The sequence below is a fragment of the Rattus rattus genome, chromosome 6 (assembly GCF_011064425.1).
Source record: "Rattus rattus isolate New Zealand chromosome 6, Rrattus_CSIRO_v1, whole genome shotgun sequence".
NCBI classification, from domain to species: Eukaryota; Metazoa; Chordata; class Mammalia; order Rodentia; family Muridae; genus Rattus; species Rattus rattus.
In genome coordinates, this window is record NC_046159.1 from 28,610,920 (window position 1) to 28,632,232 (window position 21,313).

A 21,313-nucleotide genomic window follows, 5' to 3' on the forward strand; every position below is an offset into this window, starting at 1 on the left:
TGTAAATGCTGTTTGAAGGTTAAGTCATGTTGTCATGACTCACAAACCACCACCTCAATGAAAACCTAGAACATTGCCCTCTTCCAGTAAAAATCTCTTGACAGCAATTTGAATTTTAAGATTGAAATAAACTTAAAAATGCAAACATTCAACTAAAAGTAGGAGAACTTATATCTTTCTTTTTTGCCATCAAGTTGTATTTTAAAATGCTAAGAGTTCAAGTTCTGTTAGAAAATATTTAAGGAAAATGCTGCATCATTGTTTGAATTTAGCATTGCTATGTTTCAATACACTAATTTTACTTCTTTATTTTCCTGTTATAAAGTTAGCTGACTATCCTGTGGTAGAGTATCGAGAAGTCATAGTTCCTATTGAGTTTTGCCTTTTGAAATAGCTCCATGAGATGTGATTTCCCACCACTTTTTACAGCTGTTTTCCTTGCAGTTGCTGTAAGAAGGTTCCGTTACCTTCTTTATAAGTAACCCGCATCGCGGTGGCTATCTTATCACCACCGTGAACCAGCAACTACCTACATTTTTTAAATTTTGTTCCATTTGAGAGCAGCCTCTTGATCTGAGACATTTATTTATTTGGTTCTAAACAAATTACACATACGTCCTAGAATATTTTTAAATTTGCTACTGAAAGCAATCCCACTGCAAATGTTCCAAAACTGTTTTGAAATATGGCAATAAGGTATCCATGGCCCTCAGATGGGTTGTATTCACTGACCCACAGCCTTCGTGCTTTGCTGTGGTATCTCCAACAATTGAGTGGTAGCACCACTTTACTGTTAACCGAGCACCGCGTGTGATTTCATTCTGTATTGGTAGTGTCTATTCATTTTCTTGGGAAAACTTCATGTGATAGATTTCTGAATGAGTGGTGCTTTGTATGTTTTCTTGAACAAATTTTATTTTTCAATTGTGTTAGAGATGTTTGTATTCATCAAGACAAAAGAATTCATCTCACCGTTGTGTATTTTGGAAAAGAAGGACTATCTACAGTCAAGTCTATTCTAGAATCTGTCTCAAGGTTGGTAAGCCAGAGCACACTGACGTCGGTAATGGGAGAGTAAAGTGCATGAGAAGAAGGAGAATTTCAGATACATGGTGTTTTAAATCTACTACTAGTGTTTTAAACTCGGGCTGAGGGGCTGAGGAGAGGGCTCAGTCAGCAAAGCACTGCTGCACAAGCGTGAGGACCTGAGCTGGAGTCCTCAGAGCCTGTGAAAGCTGGGTGTGGGGGCAGGCATGTGTAGCCCGTGTTCTTATGACAAGATGGCAGGCAGAGACAGAACCTCCAGACATTCACAGGCCAATTGAAGTGTTCAGTGACAACACAGAGACCCTGTTCCAAACAATATAGAAGGAAAGAATGACAGCCAAGATTGTTCTCTGATATTTACATGCATGCATACAAATGTGCACACACATGTACATGAATACACAGTATACATATATACACATAACATTACGCACAAAGTTGTCTAAGCATGTGTGTGTGGATGGGTGGTAATGATAGTAAGTCTTTCATGTTATGCAGCTCGACAAGTCCATTTTCCCTTAACTGCTTAGGAGGCAGCCCAGGGTGATCAGGACTATCTGTGATCTACCTACTTGCCCTCTTGCTGTATTCTTGCAGGTTCTGTTTAATTTTCTAAATCTAATCTCTGCCTTGATGCCATCATCTTACATTCTTCCCTCCTATAGACCCATGCTTCTGCTCTCTCCTGAAAATGGCACTTATATCTCCTGTGTCTTTACAAGTCCCACCCGGTTTGCAGTACACAAGTACACAGTAGATACTGGTTTTTAAACTTAATGGAAAAGCAGTTCTGCAGGAAGTGGCCCATGTGGTGCCTGGCACGTAATAAATGTCCAAAGATTTGAATAAATTAGTTAGGAATTCCTTAATAATTTTTCATTCTTTAAAATGAAATTTTCCTCTCTAAATCATGGGCCCAAATGTAAGAGTCAATTGTCAAAGTCAGCCTTTTTCTCTAACACCCTCTTTGTTGTTTCTTCTACATTTGATAGCCTAATCCCCCTCCTTTAAAAATATTATGCGTGTAAGTTTTAATTCTTAATATAGATCTGCTGTATTCTGTTAGGTTGGTTGTCGCTCTTACTACACAGAACCTGCATATCTTTCTTGTTTTTTTTTTTATCTTTCTGCTGGTCAGAAGCAGCCATTTTTCTTGACGTATTCAGCTAACATCTGTTGCATCCCCCCTACTCTGCTCCAGGTACGGTGCTTGAGAGTCTCACTCAGGAGGGAAGACTAGCCATGGCTGAGAGAGTAAAGCCTGTCCCTGTCCTGCAAGGGCCCTCACAGCCTTGATGGACATAGACATGATTCACCATCTTTCCCTCTCCACATCATGGTGGCCCTCTTTGAGCTCAGCATCAGACCATTTTCATAGCCCCCGGGCTTACTGCCTGAGACGTCTTCTTACTTCTAATTGTCTCTGCTGAGTTACTTTCTGTTTGGGACCCTTGCTGAAGCCCCAGGCTAATCCCAGTTCTCATTCCCTGCGCCCAACTCCCCTCATTGCTTTCAGTCACCTACCAGGTAGCCGTCATTTACACTGGTGGATTACTGAAACCACCTCCCTGTGTTGTCCAGTTTCTTCTCTAGAAAATGGTAGAAACCTTGAGCCTGCTTAAGCAGGAGAATCTGAGTAATATTGAAGGTTCTCGGCTGCCTCCCAGAAGTGACAGTGCAAGTAAGTTTTGGAAAAGTAACTTTGGAGCCTGAAGGACTGAAATCAGACACTTGACTGCCGTGAAGATTTTCCGCATGTTGACTTCATTCTCCTGCTGCTTCTTCCACATGATGAGAGATACAGGGTCACACCTCAGCTTTTTCATCAGAGAGCTTCAGTAGAGAACATCCCAGGGAAGGGTGTCTTACCTACTTGACTCAATTCAGTCAGTGTGCTGAGGGGAGGGAGGCGTCACAGTCGGCCACACCTAAGCCTCGTCCTTGGCCTAGGGAACGACTGCTGTAGGACAGGTAGATGAGCCACAGACTGATCAGGGCATCCAGGATAGCAGTGGGCAATTTCTCCAAAAGGAGGGAGAGGTTTCTATACCGTAAGCTGGAGAGGAGGGACTGGGTGCCCAGGGCACTTAGAGTCACTCCATGCCTTGTGTGAGTCTTCGCTTCTTTCTATGCTTTCCATGCTGGACTGTTGTCAGACCGGCTTCCTCACAGGCCTCCTGCCTAGTGGTTCTCTAGTTAGTGCCCACGGTACCTATGGGCTTACTAAGTGTGAAAGCTGACTCCTCCCCTTGCCTCTGAGGCAGCAGCTCTGAGGGTAGCTCTAGAGCTTACCATAGATGCTTACCATGAGAGCTTCACTGTGAGACCAGTGACCTTTGGGAAACCCTGCTGACTCCTCCTTCCTTTTCAGGGACTAACCCAGTTGTTTGATCTTGAATGGACACTGAGCTCAGTCTGTCTTTCCTCTCATTCTTCCTGTTTGAGGGCTCCTTGGTGTGGCCCTCACTGTTCCCATATGCTTATCTGACTCAGCTACTTTCTCTAAAATGTTTTGTGCTTCTTTTCCTCACCTCTATGCTTCTGAGAATTGTTTGAAATAACCTTCTACTTGCAGTCACTGACTTTGGGTTTCTACCAAGGTGTAATTCAAGCTCCCATTTGACATTTAGCTACTGTAGGCACAAGCAATCTCTTCCTGAAACCCCTGTTCGTTCATTAATTCAGCAAATATTTATTATTTATTTAACTACCTGTGAGGGCCAGTACATCATATTAATGAACACAAAATCTATTTTGAAGGAGAGGGGAGATACACAAATAAACGTGTCACGTGATGCTAAGGGAACCAGCTGAGGAAGAGAGGATAGAGATTCGAGAGCCTCCTTCCCATGAGGTATCAGGGAAGAGCCTCGGACAATGGAACATTTCTGTGGGGACCTGAAAGGGTGGGAGAGCACTTTAGGTGTATCATTTGTATAGAATGCATTGTTTCTTCCCAGACACTGTGACTGTGTTCCCGTGTATCTATGTTTCTTCCACAGTGCATTTTTAAGATCTCAAAAGGCAATGCCCCTTATAAAATTCATACCATTAGCATGTTGCTTCCAATGTGGACATTTGGTGAAAATATTTTCCTGATAATGAACAAATGCAAGATGAAGATTTCGTTTCCCTGTGTGAATATATAGCCAACATAATTAGTTATTTGAAATATAGTACATTGTAAGTTCTGTTGAAGAAAGGACATTGTCAAACTTTAAATGGGACTTATCAGCTCTTGTTTTTGCTTTCCTCATAGTGAGTCTAATTTTCACAATTACACCTTGGTCTCATTGAACGAAGAATTTAATCGTGGACGAGGACTAAATGTGGGTGCCCGAGCTTGGGACAAGGGAGAGGTCTTGATGTTTTTCTGTGATGTTGATATATATTTCTCAGCTGAATTCCTTAACAGCTGCCGGTTAAATGCTGAGCCAGGTGCGTAAAACACCGTCACATGAGCCAAGTGTGGCCCTTAGAAGGGCATCGTCACCGTCCAATGCTGAGTCACACTAATCTGAGGGAAACAAGTCTTTATTAAACCCTGGGGTGGTTTTAAAGTTATATTAGGCATAATTTAATTGAGACAATGAGCAGTGAGTTGAAACTCTTACCTTCTGATGTTCAAATCCTTTGCTTTCTTGGAGTCAGATTCCAGGAGTTCTTTCTGAAGGGAAGTAAAGATGTGCAGAGGGCTGGGGTGATCTCAGCGGTGGAATGTTGCCTAGCATATATAAACCCTACGTGGGTGTGGAGTCATGGAGAGGGAGGAAAGACAAAGGAAGGCAACCCTGGGAATTGATGACGAGGAAGGAACTCAGGTCAGAAAGAGTCACGGGTGGTTAGAGGGGAGACTTGGAAGTTCTTAGTCTCAGGAAGACAGTGTGTCCAGGCACGCGTGCCCATGCACGCACCTTACACGGGCATGCAGAGGTCCACGTACAAGTAGTGGTTGGTCTCCAGATTAGACATTTTAAAGTGATTTATGGTACATTGCTTTACATAATAGAATAAAACAAATTTGTAATTTTGTAAGTATAAAATAATAAAGAGGCTGCCGTGTAACAGACTTCTTGACAATTACTGAACACTTGATGCCAGAATATCTGGCTGAAGCCGGTCATAGCAAGGGTTCCTCTACTGAGGATAAATGACCTAGTTAGCTGGTGAGGTCCCTGAGTGCTGTCAGTCTGAATGGCAAGGTCTCCTCAGAAGATCCCAGATCTTGGTTTAAATCTGTCTGCAGTCGTTTTTCTCTTCTTTATATACCTTGCACTGTGCAGTGTTCTTGTGTTTACTGTTTGTAATGACTCTTTGAAGAGTAATAGGAATGTCTGAGTTCCTGCTGCTTGTTAGAAGTTAATTTACATGTTACTGCTGCCTAGTGAGAACAGGCAAGAAATGGCTCACCTGAGTGACTGAGGGAGGGATGCCTTTGTGTTCCTCCACGGTTGAAAGGAATAGGGGTGCAACCTCCTGGAGTCCGTTGTTGTTGTTGTTGTTTTGCATCTTCAGTTTCAGTTTGACCTGTTGTGTGTTATCACGTGAACTTTGGTATTCTAGAGTATTGATAAAATTAACACAATGATACAAAGAGAAAGTCTCCATAGACACAGTAATACAAGTCCTTCCTTTGTGTGAGATAAACATGTATTTTTATTTATAGGTAAAAAAGTGTTTTACCCTGTGGTGTTCAGTCTTTACAACCCTGCCATCGTCTATGCCAACCAGGAAGTGCCACCTCCCGTGGAGCAGCAGCTGGTGAGACTGTATCTTTGCTTAGGAAAGGCTTAATGGTCTTTTCTAATTTCCTTTGTTTGTTGTAAAACTAAAATTTCAATTAAAAAAAATAGCTGTTTCAAGTCCCATAGCCTCTTTTGCATTTCCACCTCAGCGAAAGCCTTTGTTTCTGTTGCTGTAGACTAAAGTGACAGAAGACATTGACACAGGAGAGCCTCATGTCCCAGAAGGTCCTGATTATACAGTCACATTTCTGCCACCGTGCTCTAGGAATGCCAAAACTAATATTAATTTTTAAAGTAACTAGAAATTAAAGAGTAACTACCGGGATAGTGTGCGCTAGGAAATTATGTTGAGTGTCATGAAAGGCAGCTGCCAAGCATGGAACCCTATACTTATTACCTAAGCTATACTTAAATGAGCTGTTTTGGAAGTGTTAAATATGCTCACTGTTTAAATAACACGGCTCACAGGTGCCATAAAGCTAGTACGTAGTGTTCCTCTGCTTCACCCATGGGGTTTCTTGAAGTTAGCACTGTATGTCCCTTCCCTTCTGTGAAGGGCAGCATTGTTTGGGAATATATATACAAATAGGACCGAAGTGACAGTCGGTCACTCACACCCACCTTAATCTGATAGCCCAAAGCACTTGATCTAGTTAATAGTTAAAGCAATACTGACAGTAAGCAGTAACCGCACATAATAGAAACCCGAGGTAGAGCTTGGCAGTGATTCACACATTAGTAGACTTTACTAGGAGTAAAAGCGCGTTGTGAAGTTACTTCTTTCAAGAGTCACGGCCACGCAAGTGAGGCTAGCGGGAATGCAGGCCAGCTCTCCAGGCTCAGGTTTAAACAGATTCATAGCCGTTAGTGGTAATACCTACTCCTGGGATGTCGGCTGAGCAGATAATCAGGGGCTAGAATAGCAATACGTATAAAGTACATTAAACACAAGCCAAACTTTAATAAGAAATTTACTAGTACTTAGTGTAGTGAGTATTATCTATCAAGAGGAAGGCATGAACGGTAAATAAAGTAAATACCAAAGTAAGTGTAGAGGAAAATGGGCACGTGGGTTATTTCCAGATGACTTTTAATTGTTGTTATTTTAGAATTTTCCTTTTTGCTTTTCTACCTCCCTCCCCCTCTTCCTCCTTTTCTTTCTTTTGGAGACAAGGTCTTAATGTATATATCCATATATATCCACCCATCCCATCCCAGGCCTGGCCCTGAACTTACTGTCTAACCCAGACTGACACCAGACTTAAGCCTCAGGCTTCTAAGTACTGGGTATCACAAGTGTACCACCATGCCCGGATAGATAACATTAACATTAACAGCTAATGTTTCTGTGCCCTTTACTGTGTGCATGTTTCTGTTCTATTCTGCCTGTGTATTAACTCACTGAATCCTCCTGGCAACCCCTGATCACAGCTTTGCAGCTGTGTATCTAGTGAACCGACCAAACGGGGGCCCAGGCGGTGTGCTCCATGGTTACACTCAAGCTCTGCGCAGACTGCCTGCTATGTTAATTCATCTACTCTTGAGGATCTGTTTGGCCAAGCACTGTATTTCACTGAGACCCTCTGCACCCATAACCCTACCTTGTTCACAAGGATTTTTATTCTGGAAGAAGACAAAAATAGATAATAAATAATAGATAATAAATAGATAATAAGCATGATTAAAACAAACCAAGTTGTAAAAACTAATGAGGTGATTTCGGTGCTGTGTTCAGTCAAAAAGGCATTTCAGAGATGAGGCTGTTTATAGCCATGGAATGACTGAAAGGAAACAGCCTAGCAGCGACTGAGTCTCCTCCTGTGCTTAGAGCACAGCTGGCAAAGTTGGAGCACAATGCTGGGCCAGGTCACATAGAATGTGTGGGACCCCTAGATGGAGTTTGCATTGTATGCTACTGTGCTAGCACTTAGAGAGAAGAAAGACTATGTAACTCTGACAGGAAGTGTCTACTGGCTGAAAGAGGGGGTGTAGTTGTAGCTTGGCAAAAGGTGTTAATTGCACAGAATTAGAGATTTTTGGACCTTGTTTTGGAGCAGATAATGGAGACTGAGGAAAAGAAAAGAGTGGAAATAGGAAAGGTCAGGAGTTAGGTATAGCCATGGTAAATGTGCGTTACTATACACAGTTATATATTCCCCTGGTATTCCTGGGGATTGGAATTATGGGGGCTTAGATATTTAGGTTATGGTTAGTGTCTTAGTTAGGGTTTTATTGCTGTGAAAGAGACACCATGATCAAGGCAACTCTTATAAAAACAAACCATTTAGTTGGGACTGGCTTACAGTTTTAGAGGTTCAGTTCATTATCATTATGGTAGAAAACGTGGCATTTTGCAGGCCAACTTGGTGCTGGAGGAGCTGATCCAAAGGCAGCAGGGAGGCTATCACACTGGGCATAGCTTAAGCTCGGGACACTGCATCTGAGCCACTGCGTCTGCCGTCTTCCTTACTTTATGTAGCCCACAAGTTGAGAATTCCATTTACAATATTAATGGTTTGAAATTTTAATATTTTATCACACATGAAAATTATATGAAGCTGAAATTCTAGTGACCATAATAAAGTTTACTGGGGCACAGCCTGCTCATTTAATTATTTATTATCAGTGACTGTTTTTACAGTACAAGAATTGTGACAGACTAAATGTTTCTTACAGCCTAAAATATTTATTCCGCAGCTTTCTACAGGAAAATTTGGTGGAATGTTGGCTACAGTGTCTCTCCTTAAGTCGTACTATCCCTAGTCTCTACTGATCTTCTTGCCTGCAGGCCTTTGTGAATTGTCATTCCCCACAGGTCTCTAACATGGCTCCCTTATCAGTCGGAATCAACTCCTAGCTTAGTTTCTGCAGGAAGCTGTCTCAGTGTCTGCCTTTGGAAGAGCTGTCTTGCTTTAGCTCTCCTCACCTTCATGTCCTTACCCAGGCTGGACTCCATGCACCAGACCAGCCAGGGGTGCTTTGCTGTGCTCACCTCCTTCCCTCCTTTTCTTTACAGTGTTCTCCCATAGCATCTCAACCTGGTTAAGGATGGCTGTCACCCAGGCCCCAGGGAGGTCAACCCACAGTCCTGCCTTGCCTGCCGAGCGAGGCCTGGGCTCCTGAGCTGCCTTGGAGCCATGCTCCTACCTTCTTCCCACCCTCTGTCCTTGGAACCATGCAGATCACTCCTGCCCCTTCCCTGCCCAAAGCCTTTGCCTTCAACTTATTTTGTTCTCTGTTTCACTCGGGGAAGATAAACATCCGGTTCTTCATTTTCCTCTCTAGAGCTCTGTCTGCCTGACTACCCCAGCCTGTGTGCATTCCTAGGGGAACTGCCCCATAGGAGTGGCCACAGGAACAACTTCCTGGGACCAGCCTGTCCTTTTTTGGTAACTGATCCACCCCCTTAAAAAGGACTTCTTCGACATCCTTCCTCACTCTGATCCCAACAAATCTAATCTAACCCCCTTGCAGATCACCCTAGTGCCTCGCTTACTGTCCTCTTGCCACCCTCCGTCCCTTCTGGGTTGAACACTCTCAGCAGAGTCCCGTGCTTGCCGTTCTCGTGGCTTGCAGTGCTGTTTTCCAGATACTTGCATAGCTTCTCTTATTTCACTCAGGTCCCTGCTCAGCTCACCTACTCAAGGAAGTGTTCTGTAGGAAGCTGTTAACAGAGTGGACCTTCCTCTGTCTGCTTCCCCTCGCCTTGGCATGTGGCACAGCCTTTTTGAAAAGAAGATTTATTAGTTTGCTAGTTTCCTACACATCTTTGGTTTTGTGTTTCTCTCTTGGACGTCAACAGCAATAACTTCATTTTCATATTGGTTTTTCTCAGAGAGGAAAAGGATTTGGTAGTTTGAAGGGTATCTTCACCAGTTGTTGGCAAACTTTATGTAAAGAGATATTTTAGGCTTTTTGGGCCAAATGGTTCAGTTGTAACTACAAAGCTCTCTCCCTCTGCATTGTGAAAGCCCCCATATGTGTTTGTCATGATAAATTATTTACAAAGCAGGTGGCAGGCCAGAGTTAGCCCAGGGCTGTAGTTTGCTGCCCCCCTTGCTAGTTGTCTTTTCTAAAAACTCTCATGATCTTCAGTTTCTAATGCACCCACCATCCCTCCCTATTTAGCTTGTGGGTTTGAATTCTATCTTAATACCTGTTAGTGAACACCTTACACTAACTGGGGTAAAACTGTCTCATCCCTGCAAAGTATTCGTGTCCTGTTGAAAAGCTATAGGTGACAAGAGTTTCCTGAATGCTTATAAGCTTTATGGGACCAAATAACAGAAAACTATGGGTTGGGGATTTAGCTCAGTGGTAGAGCACTTGCCTAGCAACTGCAAGGTCCTGGGTTCGATCCCCAGCTCCGGGAAAAAAAAAAAAAAAAAAGAAAACTATGCAGAGGACACCACCCAAATAAGGTGTGTGTGTTGCAGAGTCTCCTACAAATGTCATCTGTCATCAATGAGCTGAGGCAGGGATAGGAGGTGGGACACTGGCAGGAAGAGAGAGGATTCTGGGAAACAGTGAGAGAATAAAAGGGGATGCAGGGAGAGATGCTGAGGAAGATGTCAAGGAGGAAGCAGGCCAGGACTGAAGGAGCGGAAACTAACCATGTGGAAATGAGAACTAGGGTTTGAGCTAGGGAGTAAGCCAAAGCTTGGGCCGAGGCATTTACTAATAAGTAGTCTCAGAGTCGTCATTCCGAGGGTACGGGCTGGAAAGAGGAAAAAAAGCAGAAGTGATGGTGTTAAATTATTACACACACACACACACACACACACACACACACACACACACACACACACACACACACCCCTCTTGTCCTCCTGAGTCCACTGAAGTCAGGGCCATTCTATTTTGTCTATTTTGTTATTAGTAACAGCTTGAATTGAGCACAGGGCTTGAGTTCAGTTAAGCTGCAAATGATAAAATTCTGTGCTCTTGCAGATTAGGGTATTAATTTGTTTCGTGAGGATTTAGCAGCATATGATTCTTTAAATAAATGACGGAAATTTTTTGTAAAGTAGTTGTTTAATTATTGATTAAAACTTCTAGTTATTAAAGATTAAATTAATGTTTTTCTTTTTTATCCTAAGGTTCATAAAAAGGACTCTGGTTTTTGGAGAGATTTTGGCTTTGGGATGACGTGTCAGTATCAATCAGATTTTCTGAGTGTCGGTAGGTACGCCTTACATCTAAGGACAGAACTTGATGTCTTTACCCTAGTCTTACGATATTTCCCCAAAGGGTATCAGAACCCAGTGCCTTCAGTTAGGCTGTAAGGATGTATACCTGAAATAGGAAAGGCAAAGCAAAGCTCACAGTTACTGTCTTCGAGTAAAAATGAGGTTAGAAAGGTAAAATCTAACGTTGCTAGTTTCTTGAAAAGCAAGCAAACAAGAAAGGAGACCCTTGACTGGCGTGCGGCTGTGTCTGCAGTTTTTGGAGTACTCTTCCCGAGCCCTCGAGAGCCCTACTGTTTATCTCCAGGAGCTTCAGCCATAAGTGACCTTGGGTATCTAGTTTTCTCTTTTCCATTTAGAGCTGAAGCCCTTTTTAGTTTTCTGTTTGTGTGCGGTGTGGAATCCCAGCATGTAGAAGACAAAGGGGAGAGGCCTCTCTGAAGTGGGAGCTAGAAACTGAGACTCACTACTGCCAAAGCTCTATCCCTAGCTCAAAGAGGTGGGGAAAGGTCTGGGTTCGTCTCCCTCTTCTCCTCTGTCTCGGTTGTACTCACAAAAGGGGCCAAAGAGTAGTTCGGTAGAGAAGAATCCTATAACTCCAGGTTACTTAGTGTCTCCATTCCCATAACATAGAAGAAGCACTAGGATAGAGCTTGTGGTATTCTTGATCCAGATGAAATTCACTTCATAATTACCATTGTTTTTAAGTCCCTCGACTCGTCTCTTTGTCACTATAATTCTTGAATAATTGGAAAACGAGAAATAATGATAAAGCAAATGCCATTTCCCTGATATGTTTACATATTAAAATAGTACTTACTGTCTTTCAGAAGTAGACCAGTATACTGTAACAATACTGTGAATGTTTTGAGTAGTATAGTGCCTTCAGACCCCATGTAAAGTTCAACGACTTGAAATGTAGTTACCTAGGCTGTGTAGTTATCGCCATTACTTTAGACTATTATCACCTACACCTCATGCCCATTAGCAATTAGTCTTCATTTCCCATCAACCCTTCACTCCCCACACTCATTGATCTGCTTCCTATTGATTTGCCTCTTCTGAGCACTTAGTGTGATTACAGTTGGACACGCCCTGGTCCTCAGTACTGATTTCCTCCACTCACTGTGGTGCTTTCGGGGTTCAGTGCTTATCCTTAGATGCGTGCCGTAGGTTTCATGCGTCATCCCTGTTTATTGCCAATAATGCTCCACTCTGTGCTTAGAACACACCATTTCTGTCAGCGGATAGATATTTGGGTTCTGTTCTTAGGCTATTATGAGAATTCCTGCTTTAAAGATTTAAATATTTGTGTTTATGCTTTGTAAATTTTTCATTTTTTCCTATAGTAGAATTGCTGGGTTATGTGGTGTGGTGATTTATCTTGAATGTCGCACTTGAAGGGGTTTTGAGTCCCAAGGGAAACAAAGCCCTGGACAGTTGTGAGGGATTATCTAGGATGGATCAATCCAGATGGGAAGATCCGCACTAAGTGTAAGCCATACTACCCATGCGCTGCCATCCTGACCTGACCTGTAAAAAGCAAGCTACACACGACATTCATGACTGAATAAAATGGGGCCAATGGCACTCCTGTAGCCACGCCTTTCCCGTGAGCCTAAATAATCTTTCCTTAAATTGCTTCAGAGTGGGTATTAGCCACAGCAAGGAGGAAAAGAATAAATGCATCAGAGATTGCCATGGCGCCTTCCAAGAGCACTGCACCCATTTACATCTCCCAGCAGTGCGTGGTCGTTCTCCTGTTTCTCCATCGTCACTAGTTTGTCTTGTTAACCTTTTAAAGCTTTGTTTATGTATGTATTCCATGTATGAGAATGCTGTTTGCAGGTCAGACGAGGGCATCGGATCCCATTACAGATGGTTGTGAGCCACCATGTGGTTTCTAGGACTTGAACTCAGGACCTCTGGAAGAGCAGTCAGTGCTCTTAACCACTGAGCCATCTCTCAGTCTTGCTTTTTTGTGTGTTGGTTTCTTGTTTTGTTTTATTCCAAGTGTTAGAGTAGTGTGTGTGGAGTAGGTGCTTGGGGGTTTTGTTGTGTTGTTTGCTTAGGTCTCAGTGTTGTGGTAAACCCGTGACGTGTACTGTGATCTGGGGATGTCTGTCTTCCCTCTACTTTTTCTGAGATGGGCAGCTAGAGGGAGATGGAGTTGGTATTGCCTTACTTCAGGTTCTGACTTAAAACAACCACAGCAAACAACAGATTAGGTTCTGATTAAACAGTTTCTTCTGATGTCAGGCCTTACAAAAACTGACTTCTCTGCCCATAAAGGCATTGCAGGGGTGGCTGCTGTGTCACACGTGTGTCAGTAGGTGGCAGAGAGGAGAGGGGCTATGTCTATGCTCAGTGTTCTGACTTAGGAACATCCGAATGAGTAGTAGCCTAACAGTCCCTGTAAACAGCAAACCTGAGAACCCCAGTCTGGGGCCAGGCAGTACCAGATGGGCTGCCACGGTGGGGAGTGAGCCAGAGACTAGCAGAACCCCATCTGGGGCCACAGGCCATAAGTGGGTGTGAACCTGAGACAGATGACCTTCACAAGGGCCACTCAGGCAGGCTGGGAGAGAAGCTAGCCCGAGATGACCACCAGTCTGATGCTGTGCCTGGCTGGGCGCACAGACCACTCCTGAGATGACCCAAACACCCAGTTCCACTATGAGGAGCAAGTAGGTAGTACAGAAATGAAAGAGAAAGAAACACAAGGATACGGGCACAATGAAGAGTGGGCAGAACTAGAGACTCAAGGGTAGTGAGGAACAGCCTGGTATGAGTAGCCGGGCATGCCACCTGGGACCATGGTGGGATCCTGGCTTGTGATGCCTCCAGGGGCCATGTCTGGGTCTGTGGCCCTGAAGCAGCAGGGGTTTGTTATAACCAAAGTCCTGGTCTGCTGCCCAGAGACATGTTGATGGCCCACCCCTCTCCTGGTCGTCATGGGAGAGCTGGCCCTGGAGGCAGGCAAGCAGGAGAGCTGACCCTCCCCCTAGCCAGCTACAGTGCTCAGGAGAACAGCCCAGCACTTGCAGAAGCTGCAGATGAATGGGCCCTGAGGATATGATTGTGGGAATACTGGCCCTACCATTCATCTCCCATGCAGTGGTGTGGGTAAGGGAGAGATACCCCCTTCCCTCTTGGCCCTTACCGCCTGTGGCAGGTGGGAGACCTGGTCCTGCGGTCACAAGAGCAGGAAAGTTGTCCCTGCCCCTCACCAGCTCAGCATTCAAGGGAGTAGGCCCTGCACTTTGCATGGGAAGCACAATAGGGCTGACCTGGCGGCAGGGGCGCAGGTGAGCCAGCACTCGGGAGAGCAGACTTGCCTCCTTGCCTGTGTGACACAATGAGCTGGTTCTGGTTGCAGGCGTTCTTCATGAGCCAGTCCCAAGGGCATGAGACCTGGAGAGCCTGTGGGCTGAGCAGCTCAGATACCTCTCAGGCCTGCCCAACACCTACCTCATCAGCGAACTGCTGGAGTGCGTGAAGAAACTAGTCCTACAGATCTAAAACTGCAGGATCTCCACGGTGCAGGCCAAAAAGAGGATATCCAAGAGTCCTGTAGGGTTCCAGTACTGATAGAGTAGCAGAAGCCAGAGGCCTCGTACCAGACCCACACATCACTGCAATAAACGTTTGCATGCAAAGCAGTGTGAACAAAAGGTTATACAAAGGACACTGTGACATGCTACAGTTTCATTTTCTCTATTGAGGGTAGATTACAGGGGTGGAGGGTAGGTACAAGGGGAGGGGGAGGTGAGTAGGGTCGAGGTGCATGATGTAAAATTCACAAAGGACCAATTAGTTTTTTTTAAACTTAATTCACTACTATAATTCAGAACGGTTTCCTACCCCCACTCTTATACCTCAGTTCCTAGAAACAAGGTGTTTTAAAAATCTAGAGGATTTTTTTTCTAACTTCACTATGAGGACCTAATGGGACTAGAGATACAATTTCCCAAAATGAAGCCCCTTGTGGACAGGCCCACATGCAGCCCTAACTCTCACACTCGTCCAGCACTCAGGAATCATGGGCTTTCCTGCCCCAGACTGGCTTCTGGGGACATTTCTGCTCTGGAAATTAGTGACTCTTTGTCTGCATCTCTCTCTCTCTCTCTCTCTCTCTCTCTCTCTCTCTCTCTCTCTCTCTCTCTCTCTCTCTCTCTCTCTCTCCTCTTCACCCTATGACCTTCTCAGAAGGATCTAAGAGAAATGGTTGCTTTTTCAGGTTTTCAGCTTTTTATCTGTTGGGACTGAGTGATGATTTCAAAGTTTCTTAAATGCCACTCGTAAGGGGTTCCCCTGTGTTTAAGCATCTATACTATCTATCTGTAAGGAAGAAAAGCAGAGCTATATTTAGCAGTTAGTACAGATATGACTGCTTAAAGTTTATAGAGATACAGCATAATTTGAAAGAAGACATAATTTAGAAGCCTAGGTCTTAAAGAAATTCATTCATTAATTTATTTATATATGGATGTATTTAATGTATTGAGTATACTCTCACTGTCTTCAGATACACAAAGAAAGGATTTCGGATCCCATTACAGATGGCTGTGAGCCACCATATGGTTGCTGGGATTTGAACTCAGGACCTCTGGAAGAGCAGTCAGTGCTCTTAACCACAGAGCCATCTCTCCAGCCCCGAATCTTTTGTTTTTTAAGACTTTGTTTTCTAACTGTTCAACAAACTTCAAATACTCTTTGTTCTTCCTCTTTAGAGTCAGTTGTTTAGCTTGACACAGTTTAAGGAGTATCTGCATTTCACCATCAACCACTGCTGTCAGCCTCCGCTCCTGCTGCTGGTCAGAGCTGTGCTGATAAGGTTGTCATCACATTCGTGTGCCATGCCCACGGCACCGTCTTTCTCTTAGTTTATTTTACAGGCACTGGACACACAGCCCTTGCTCCTTTGAGACAGACTGGCCTCAGCCCTAAGGTCCCTGCCCTACCTGGTGCCTGCTGGTGTTGTAGGTGTGCACTGCCATGCCAGCGCTCTTTGTCTTCGCTTGCCTTTCTTGTACGCTCCTAACTGAGTGACAGACATCTGGCAGGCTCTTCCTTGAATGCCTTCTTCAGTTGCCTTCTATTTCAGTGTCTTTTACAGAGTCATCTTCCTTGCCAGCCTTCATGGCTCAGCTTCTGCCGTTCCCCGCCTATATGTAACCTCTAAAACTTGGCGTGTGTTAGTATTTGAACCTAGGCCTTATTTTCTTCTGAACTCCTTCAGCAACACCAGTTCATTCCTGAGTTTAGACCATACCCTGCTAGAATCCCTTCCTTAAGGGAGGTGTAAGTACTATCTCCCTTCCTCCAAACGTCCCACCCGGCAGCTCACTCTGGTGAACGCAGTAGGCTTACTATAGACCAACCCAGCAGCTCACTCTGGTGAACCCAGTAGGCTTACTATAGACCAACCCGGCAGCTCACTCTGGTGAACCCAGTAGGCTTACTATAGACCAACCCGGCAGCTCACTCCGGTGAACGCAGTAGGCTTACTATAGACCAACCCGGCAGCTCACTCCGGTGAACGCAGTAGGCTTACTATAGACCAACCCGGCAGCTCACTCCGGTGAACGCAGTAGGCTTACTATAGACCAACCCGGCAGCTCACTCCGGTGAACGCAGTAGGCTTACTTCAGACCAACCCGGCAGCTCACTCTGGTGAACGCAGTAGGCTTACTACAGACCAACCCGGCAGCTCACTCTGGTGAACCCAGTAGGCTTACTATAGACTAGTGGGAGTCACAGGAGGAGCAGAGATGATTGTAAGGCAGCCACACAGGAAAGTCTGCACCCAACAAGGATAAAGATTGCCCAGGGCCAAGTGCCTGGGACCCCTCCCTAGTCCTTCCTACACTGTGTGCTTCTCAGCCCTCCCAGAGGCCACATGCATTTGGGACAGAATTGTGTATCCCTGGTTGGGAGACATTACAGGATGCTGCAGTGAGGGTCCCTGCTTGTCCTCTAAGGAAGGTCAGCAGTCAGCAGGTCCAGCTGTGGTGGACTTTTGCAAACAGGCACAGCTAAACTCATGAAGATGGTGGCAGTGTGGCCCAGAGAACAGTTGTGTGTAACATTGTCTGCGCACCCAGTCTTAAACTTCTGTCTCCTGTTTGTCCAGTTCTTGTGCTCCCCCCCACCCTATGGAAAGTTTTCCATATCCCAGAAAATCTTGTTTCTTGAATGTTAGAAAAAAGTATTAATGGGGTGTCTGATTTGTATTTCCTTCTCCTTTGGCGTTCTGTAAAATTTGGTGTTCTTACATATTTATCATGATAGCGATGTTCTCAGCAACTCATGTTGAACTCTCGTAGTCTAAATGCCAGTGGTTAATGGAGTTTCCAACCAGGAAGTTATCCTGCTCTGCTGTCGTCTTGTGCTGTACGGAAGGCTGTACATTTGAAACAGAACATCTAATACTCCATACTTGTTTATGCCCTGGCTGTCAGACACTAAAGCCTCAGTTTTGTACCTGCAGGTGGATTCGACATGGAAGTAAAAGGCTGGGGTGGAGAAGATGTTCATCTTTACCGAAAGTACTTACATGGTGATCTTATTGTGATTCGGACTCCAGTTCCTGGCCTTTTCCACCTCTGGCATGAGAAACACTGTGCGGACGAGCTGACCCCTGAGCAATACCGAATGTGCATCCAATCCAAAGCCATGAACGAGGCCTCTCACTCCCACCTGGGAATGATGGTCTTCAGGGAGGAAATAGAGATGCACCTCCGCAAACAGGCATACAGAACCAACAGCGAGGCCGCTGGGTGACAGGCAGCGCATGGGAGTCTGAGCTACAAGCCAGCACTGTTTATTCAGCCTTAACTCCAACTCTAGACTCTGTGCCTCTTCCAGAGAAGGCTTTGCCGTGTCTTTCTGAACTATTCTGTAGCTCAACTTGATGTAAGAAGAAAATGCAGGCGTCTTGCTGGAAAGCCTGCGCTGTGAAGGTACTGTGGTGTGCACCAGTTGACAAAGTGAAATGGATATTTGTCCCCAAATCGTTTGAATTACACTCTGCCTGGTACCTGTATTCCGATTGGTCGTGGATGTGCGCGAGGCTGATGTTGGGTTGGCCAGCACCCTCCTCCAGGGTACAGAGTATTGGCTGGTCCTGGTGTTCAGGTGGCTATCACCTGCTGACCACTAAGCCAGTCACTCGACTTCAGTCTTTAAATGAAGCTTTTATTGATCATATGTAGAAAAATTTTCACAGAGAATAATTAACATATCTGAAACCTGCAGTCCTTCATGAAGGCATAAATCTAAACCCCTTAGTTTTATGTTGCTTTACCTCTGAATATATTTTTAAGCAAATGGATATAGTACATTTAATTTAGAATTTATGGTTTGATTATAAATAAAATATATTGTTATGTTACCAATGTTCAGAATGCATAGTCAAACTGTCATAGATTGTTTTGAGCATTTTATTATATTGGAATGCAGGAAAGTAGCTGTGTTTGGAACATCATTTTATATAAGCCAGATGTATCAGAACCTTCCTGAAGAGACACAGAAGATACGAACATTATAGCATGGTTTTGTACGCTTTTGTTTGCACTGTCTTGTTTAGCATGGCTACATATATATTTATTTTCTAGTATGTTAATTTTTGCCACAAATTTGTTAGCATTTGTATTATACTTCCAGTTGAAAGAGTTTTATTGAAAAAAAAAACCAATTTAATGTGTTATATAATAAGATCACCCTTGATTTAAGAAAAGTAATCTGATAAAAATATGAATTATGGAGTACTTTAAAAAACATGTACAGATTAATGCTATTTTAATTGAAATGTAAATTATATTAATGAGACAAGATGAATAAGAAATTATGTTCTGGTAGAACTGTACTATAATATTTATCACACATGGATATTTTATCGTCCGGCCATCACTCAATCAGGAACTGGCGCTACGGTGAGGGCGGGCTTGCTTTTGTAGCCCTTGACTCTTACAGGGCTATTTGTATATAGCCCGTGCGAACTCGGAAAGTCACTGTTTGGTTCAGTAAATCAGCCATCTCAGACATGACAAATGCCAAATCTCTAGGTGCTAAGGTGAGTCCACTCCAATGGTAGCTAACTGCTGAGGGCTCCGGGAGTGCGAGGTGTTTTAAGATGTATAAAGTGCTCTCTGCAGAATAAGCAGAGCCAATGTCTCCTTTGTACACACTTATTTATTGTAAAGAGCAGTGACCATGGTATTTAAAGTTAGGGTACTTAGTGATTTACAAAGGTGGTTTCAGCTTGGTTTTGAGATAATCAAATGATTTTTACTTTAACTCCTATTTTTTTAAAACTAGCTTTTATTTGAAGATGGGAGCTAAGATTTGAAAGCATTACTATATTTTTTACATTAAGTGGTACCAATAAAGTATTTTGTTACCAAAAGCCAAATGAGAATGTGGTAGACTACTTTCTTTCTAATTTAAAATATAAGTTCATAACGATTCGAGGCATGCCTTTGTGACAGTAAAGAGTAAAGCACGCACCAGGGCACAGCATGTCACTAGCCCTGCTGTGCCCTTTCTAACGCACGCGTCCTCCACTGTCTGACTTTGTCAGGTTTTACATTCACATTATTATGTACTATGAGATATTGTGTTCTTAAAGTTGACCCATGTCGCCGGGCGTGGTGGTGTACACCTTCAACCCCAGCTCTCAGGAGGCAGAGGCAGGGGGATCTCTGTGAGTCTACAAAGTGAGTTTAAGAATCATCAGAGGGGGTTGGGGATTTAGCTCAGTGGTAGAGCCGCTTGCCTAGGGAAGCACAAGGCCCTGGGTTCGGGTCCCCAGCTCGGGAAAAAAAAAAAAAAAAGAATAATCAGAGATATAAAGAAACCCTGTCTTGAAAAACAAAACAAAAAAAGGTTTACCCATGTTAATATCTAAACTGATTCATTTTATTATTGAGTAATATTTCATGAACATACTCTGATATTGACTATTGGTAATATTTGTGCCTCCAGAGCATTTTTTTTAATTTATTTTCATTTTTTGTTGCTGTAAATATTATTGGTTAGCTTTTGGCTGTTTACACTTTTTATTTTTTTCTTTTTCTATTACAAGAAGTGGTATCATGGGTATCATGGCACAGTCTTAGAAGTGTGCCAGAATTTCTGTAGGAGTAAAATTCCTGTATCTTCAGTTGTGAGTATAGTAACTGAACTTACTTTCCAAAGTAAGTTACTTGCATCAGACCTGAAATCAATACTCCTCAAACTATTCTGTCAAATAGAAGAGGGAGAATCTCTTAGAAATCCCTTTTTACAAAACTGTATTACCTTAATACCCAGGCCAGACAAAGACTCTGCCCTCTCACCTCAACCCAAAGAAGAATTCATTGTAGGACAATCTCCTAGATGAACATCCATGCAAATTTTCTCAATAAAAGAGTTACAAACTGATTCAAAAAAAATCATCCAACCGTCCTAGATGATCACTCTAGCTTCATCCTGGAGAGGCAGAGGTGTTTCAGCATATAAATCTATGAGTGCAGTTCACAAAGTACACGCAAGGACAGAAACCAAGCGATTGTCTCAATAGATGCAAACAAGGCCTTGACAGAATCCAGTATGCTCTCATGACAGAGGCCTGAAGAATCAGACAGGGGACACATCTCAGCTGAAGGCATGGCAATGTAGAAGCCCGCAGTTAGCATGATACTAATGAGGATATGCCCACTCTCTGCACTCGTCCAACAGAAGGCCTGGAACACTTAGAGCAATAAGACAATGGAATGGGATAATGGGCTTACAGCCAGTGAAGGAAAACAGCACCGCGTCTTTATTTGCAGGTGACAAGATTCTATACAGAAAACTCATAAAGATTCCACCAAAATCCACCTACAGCTGATAAAGTATATATGCAAAATTAACAAAAAAAAATCAGTCTCACTACGTACCAACAGCAAACATATTGAGGAAAAAAAAAAAAAAACCTGAGATTACAACCCCATTCACGATAGCCTCAAAAATACCTTGGAATTGGTCTGAGGAAGCAAAAGACTTTTACTATAAAAACTTAAGACACTGAAGAAAAGAAAATTGAAGAAGTACCAGAAAATACCAGCCATGCTCATGGATTGGCAGACGTAATAGTGGAAATAGCTGTCTAGCCAAAAGCAAACCACAGACCCAATGCCATACTAATCAGAGTCCCAATAATACACTCATGGAAATTGAGAAAAGAAACTTAAAATTCATATGGAACCTCAAAGGATTCCAAATAGCCAAAACAGTACTGAAAAAATAAAAATCTTGCCAGAGTTATGCCCGAACCTGATTTCAAGTTGTATACTACAGAACTTAGTAGTA

At 43.5% G+C, this 21,313-nt stretch overlaps 1 protein-coding gene and 1 non-coding gene across 6 annotated transcripts in view; both read left to right on the forward strand.

The window, feature by feature from the left end:
* The window catches only part of Csgalnact2 (chondroitin sulfate N-acetylgalactosaminyltransferase 2), a 31,400-nt gene extending 12,003 nt beyond the window's left edge, over nt 1–19,397 (forward strand). For 4 of the 5 annotated variants that reach the window (XM_032905822.1, XM_032905826.1, XM_032905825.1 and 1 more), the window contains 5 exons: nt 934–1,035; nt 4,307–4,485; nt 5,714–5,808; nt 10,892–10,973; nt 17,472–19,397. In XM_032905822.1, coding sequence (XP_032761713.1) covers nt 934–1,035; nt 4,307–4,485; nt 5,714–5,808; nt 10,892–10,973; nt 17,472–17,764 — 751 coding nt within the window. In that variant the 3' untranslated portion in view covers nt 17,765–19,397. Of the gene's footprint in view, nt 1–933; nt 1,036–4,306; nt 4,486–5,713; nt 5,809–10,891; nt 10,974–17,307 lie in introns of all 5 variants that reach the window. The other variant, XM_032905827.1, reaches the window with a different exon arrangement.
* LOC116904702 lies at nt 13,258–13,389 on the forward strand. Its single transcript, XR_004388397.1, has one exon. It is a non-coding gene; the product is annotated as a small nucleolar RNA SNORA17 (small nucleolar RNA).
* Nucleotides 19,398–21,313: the final 1,916 nt, after the last annotated feature.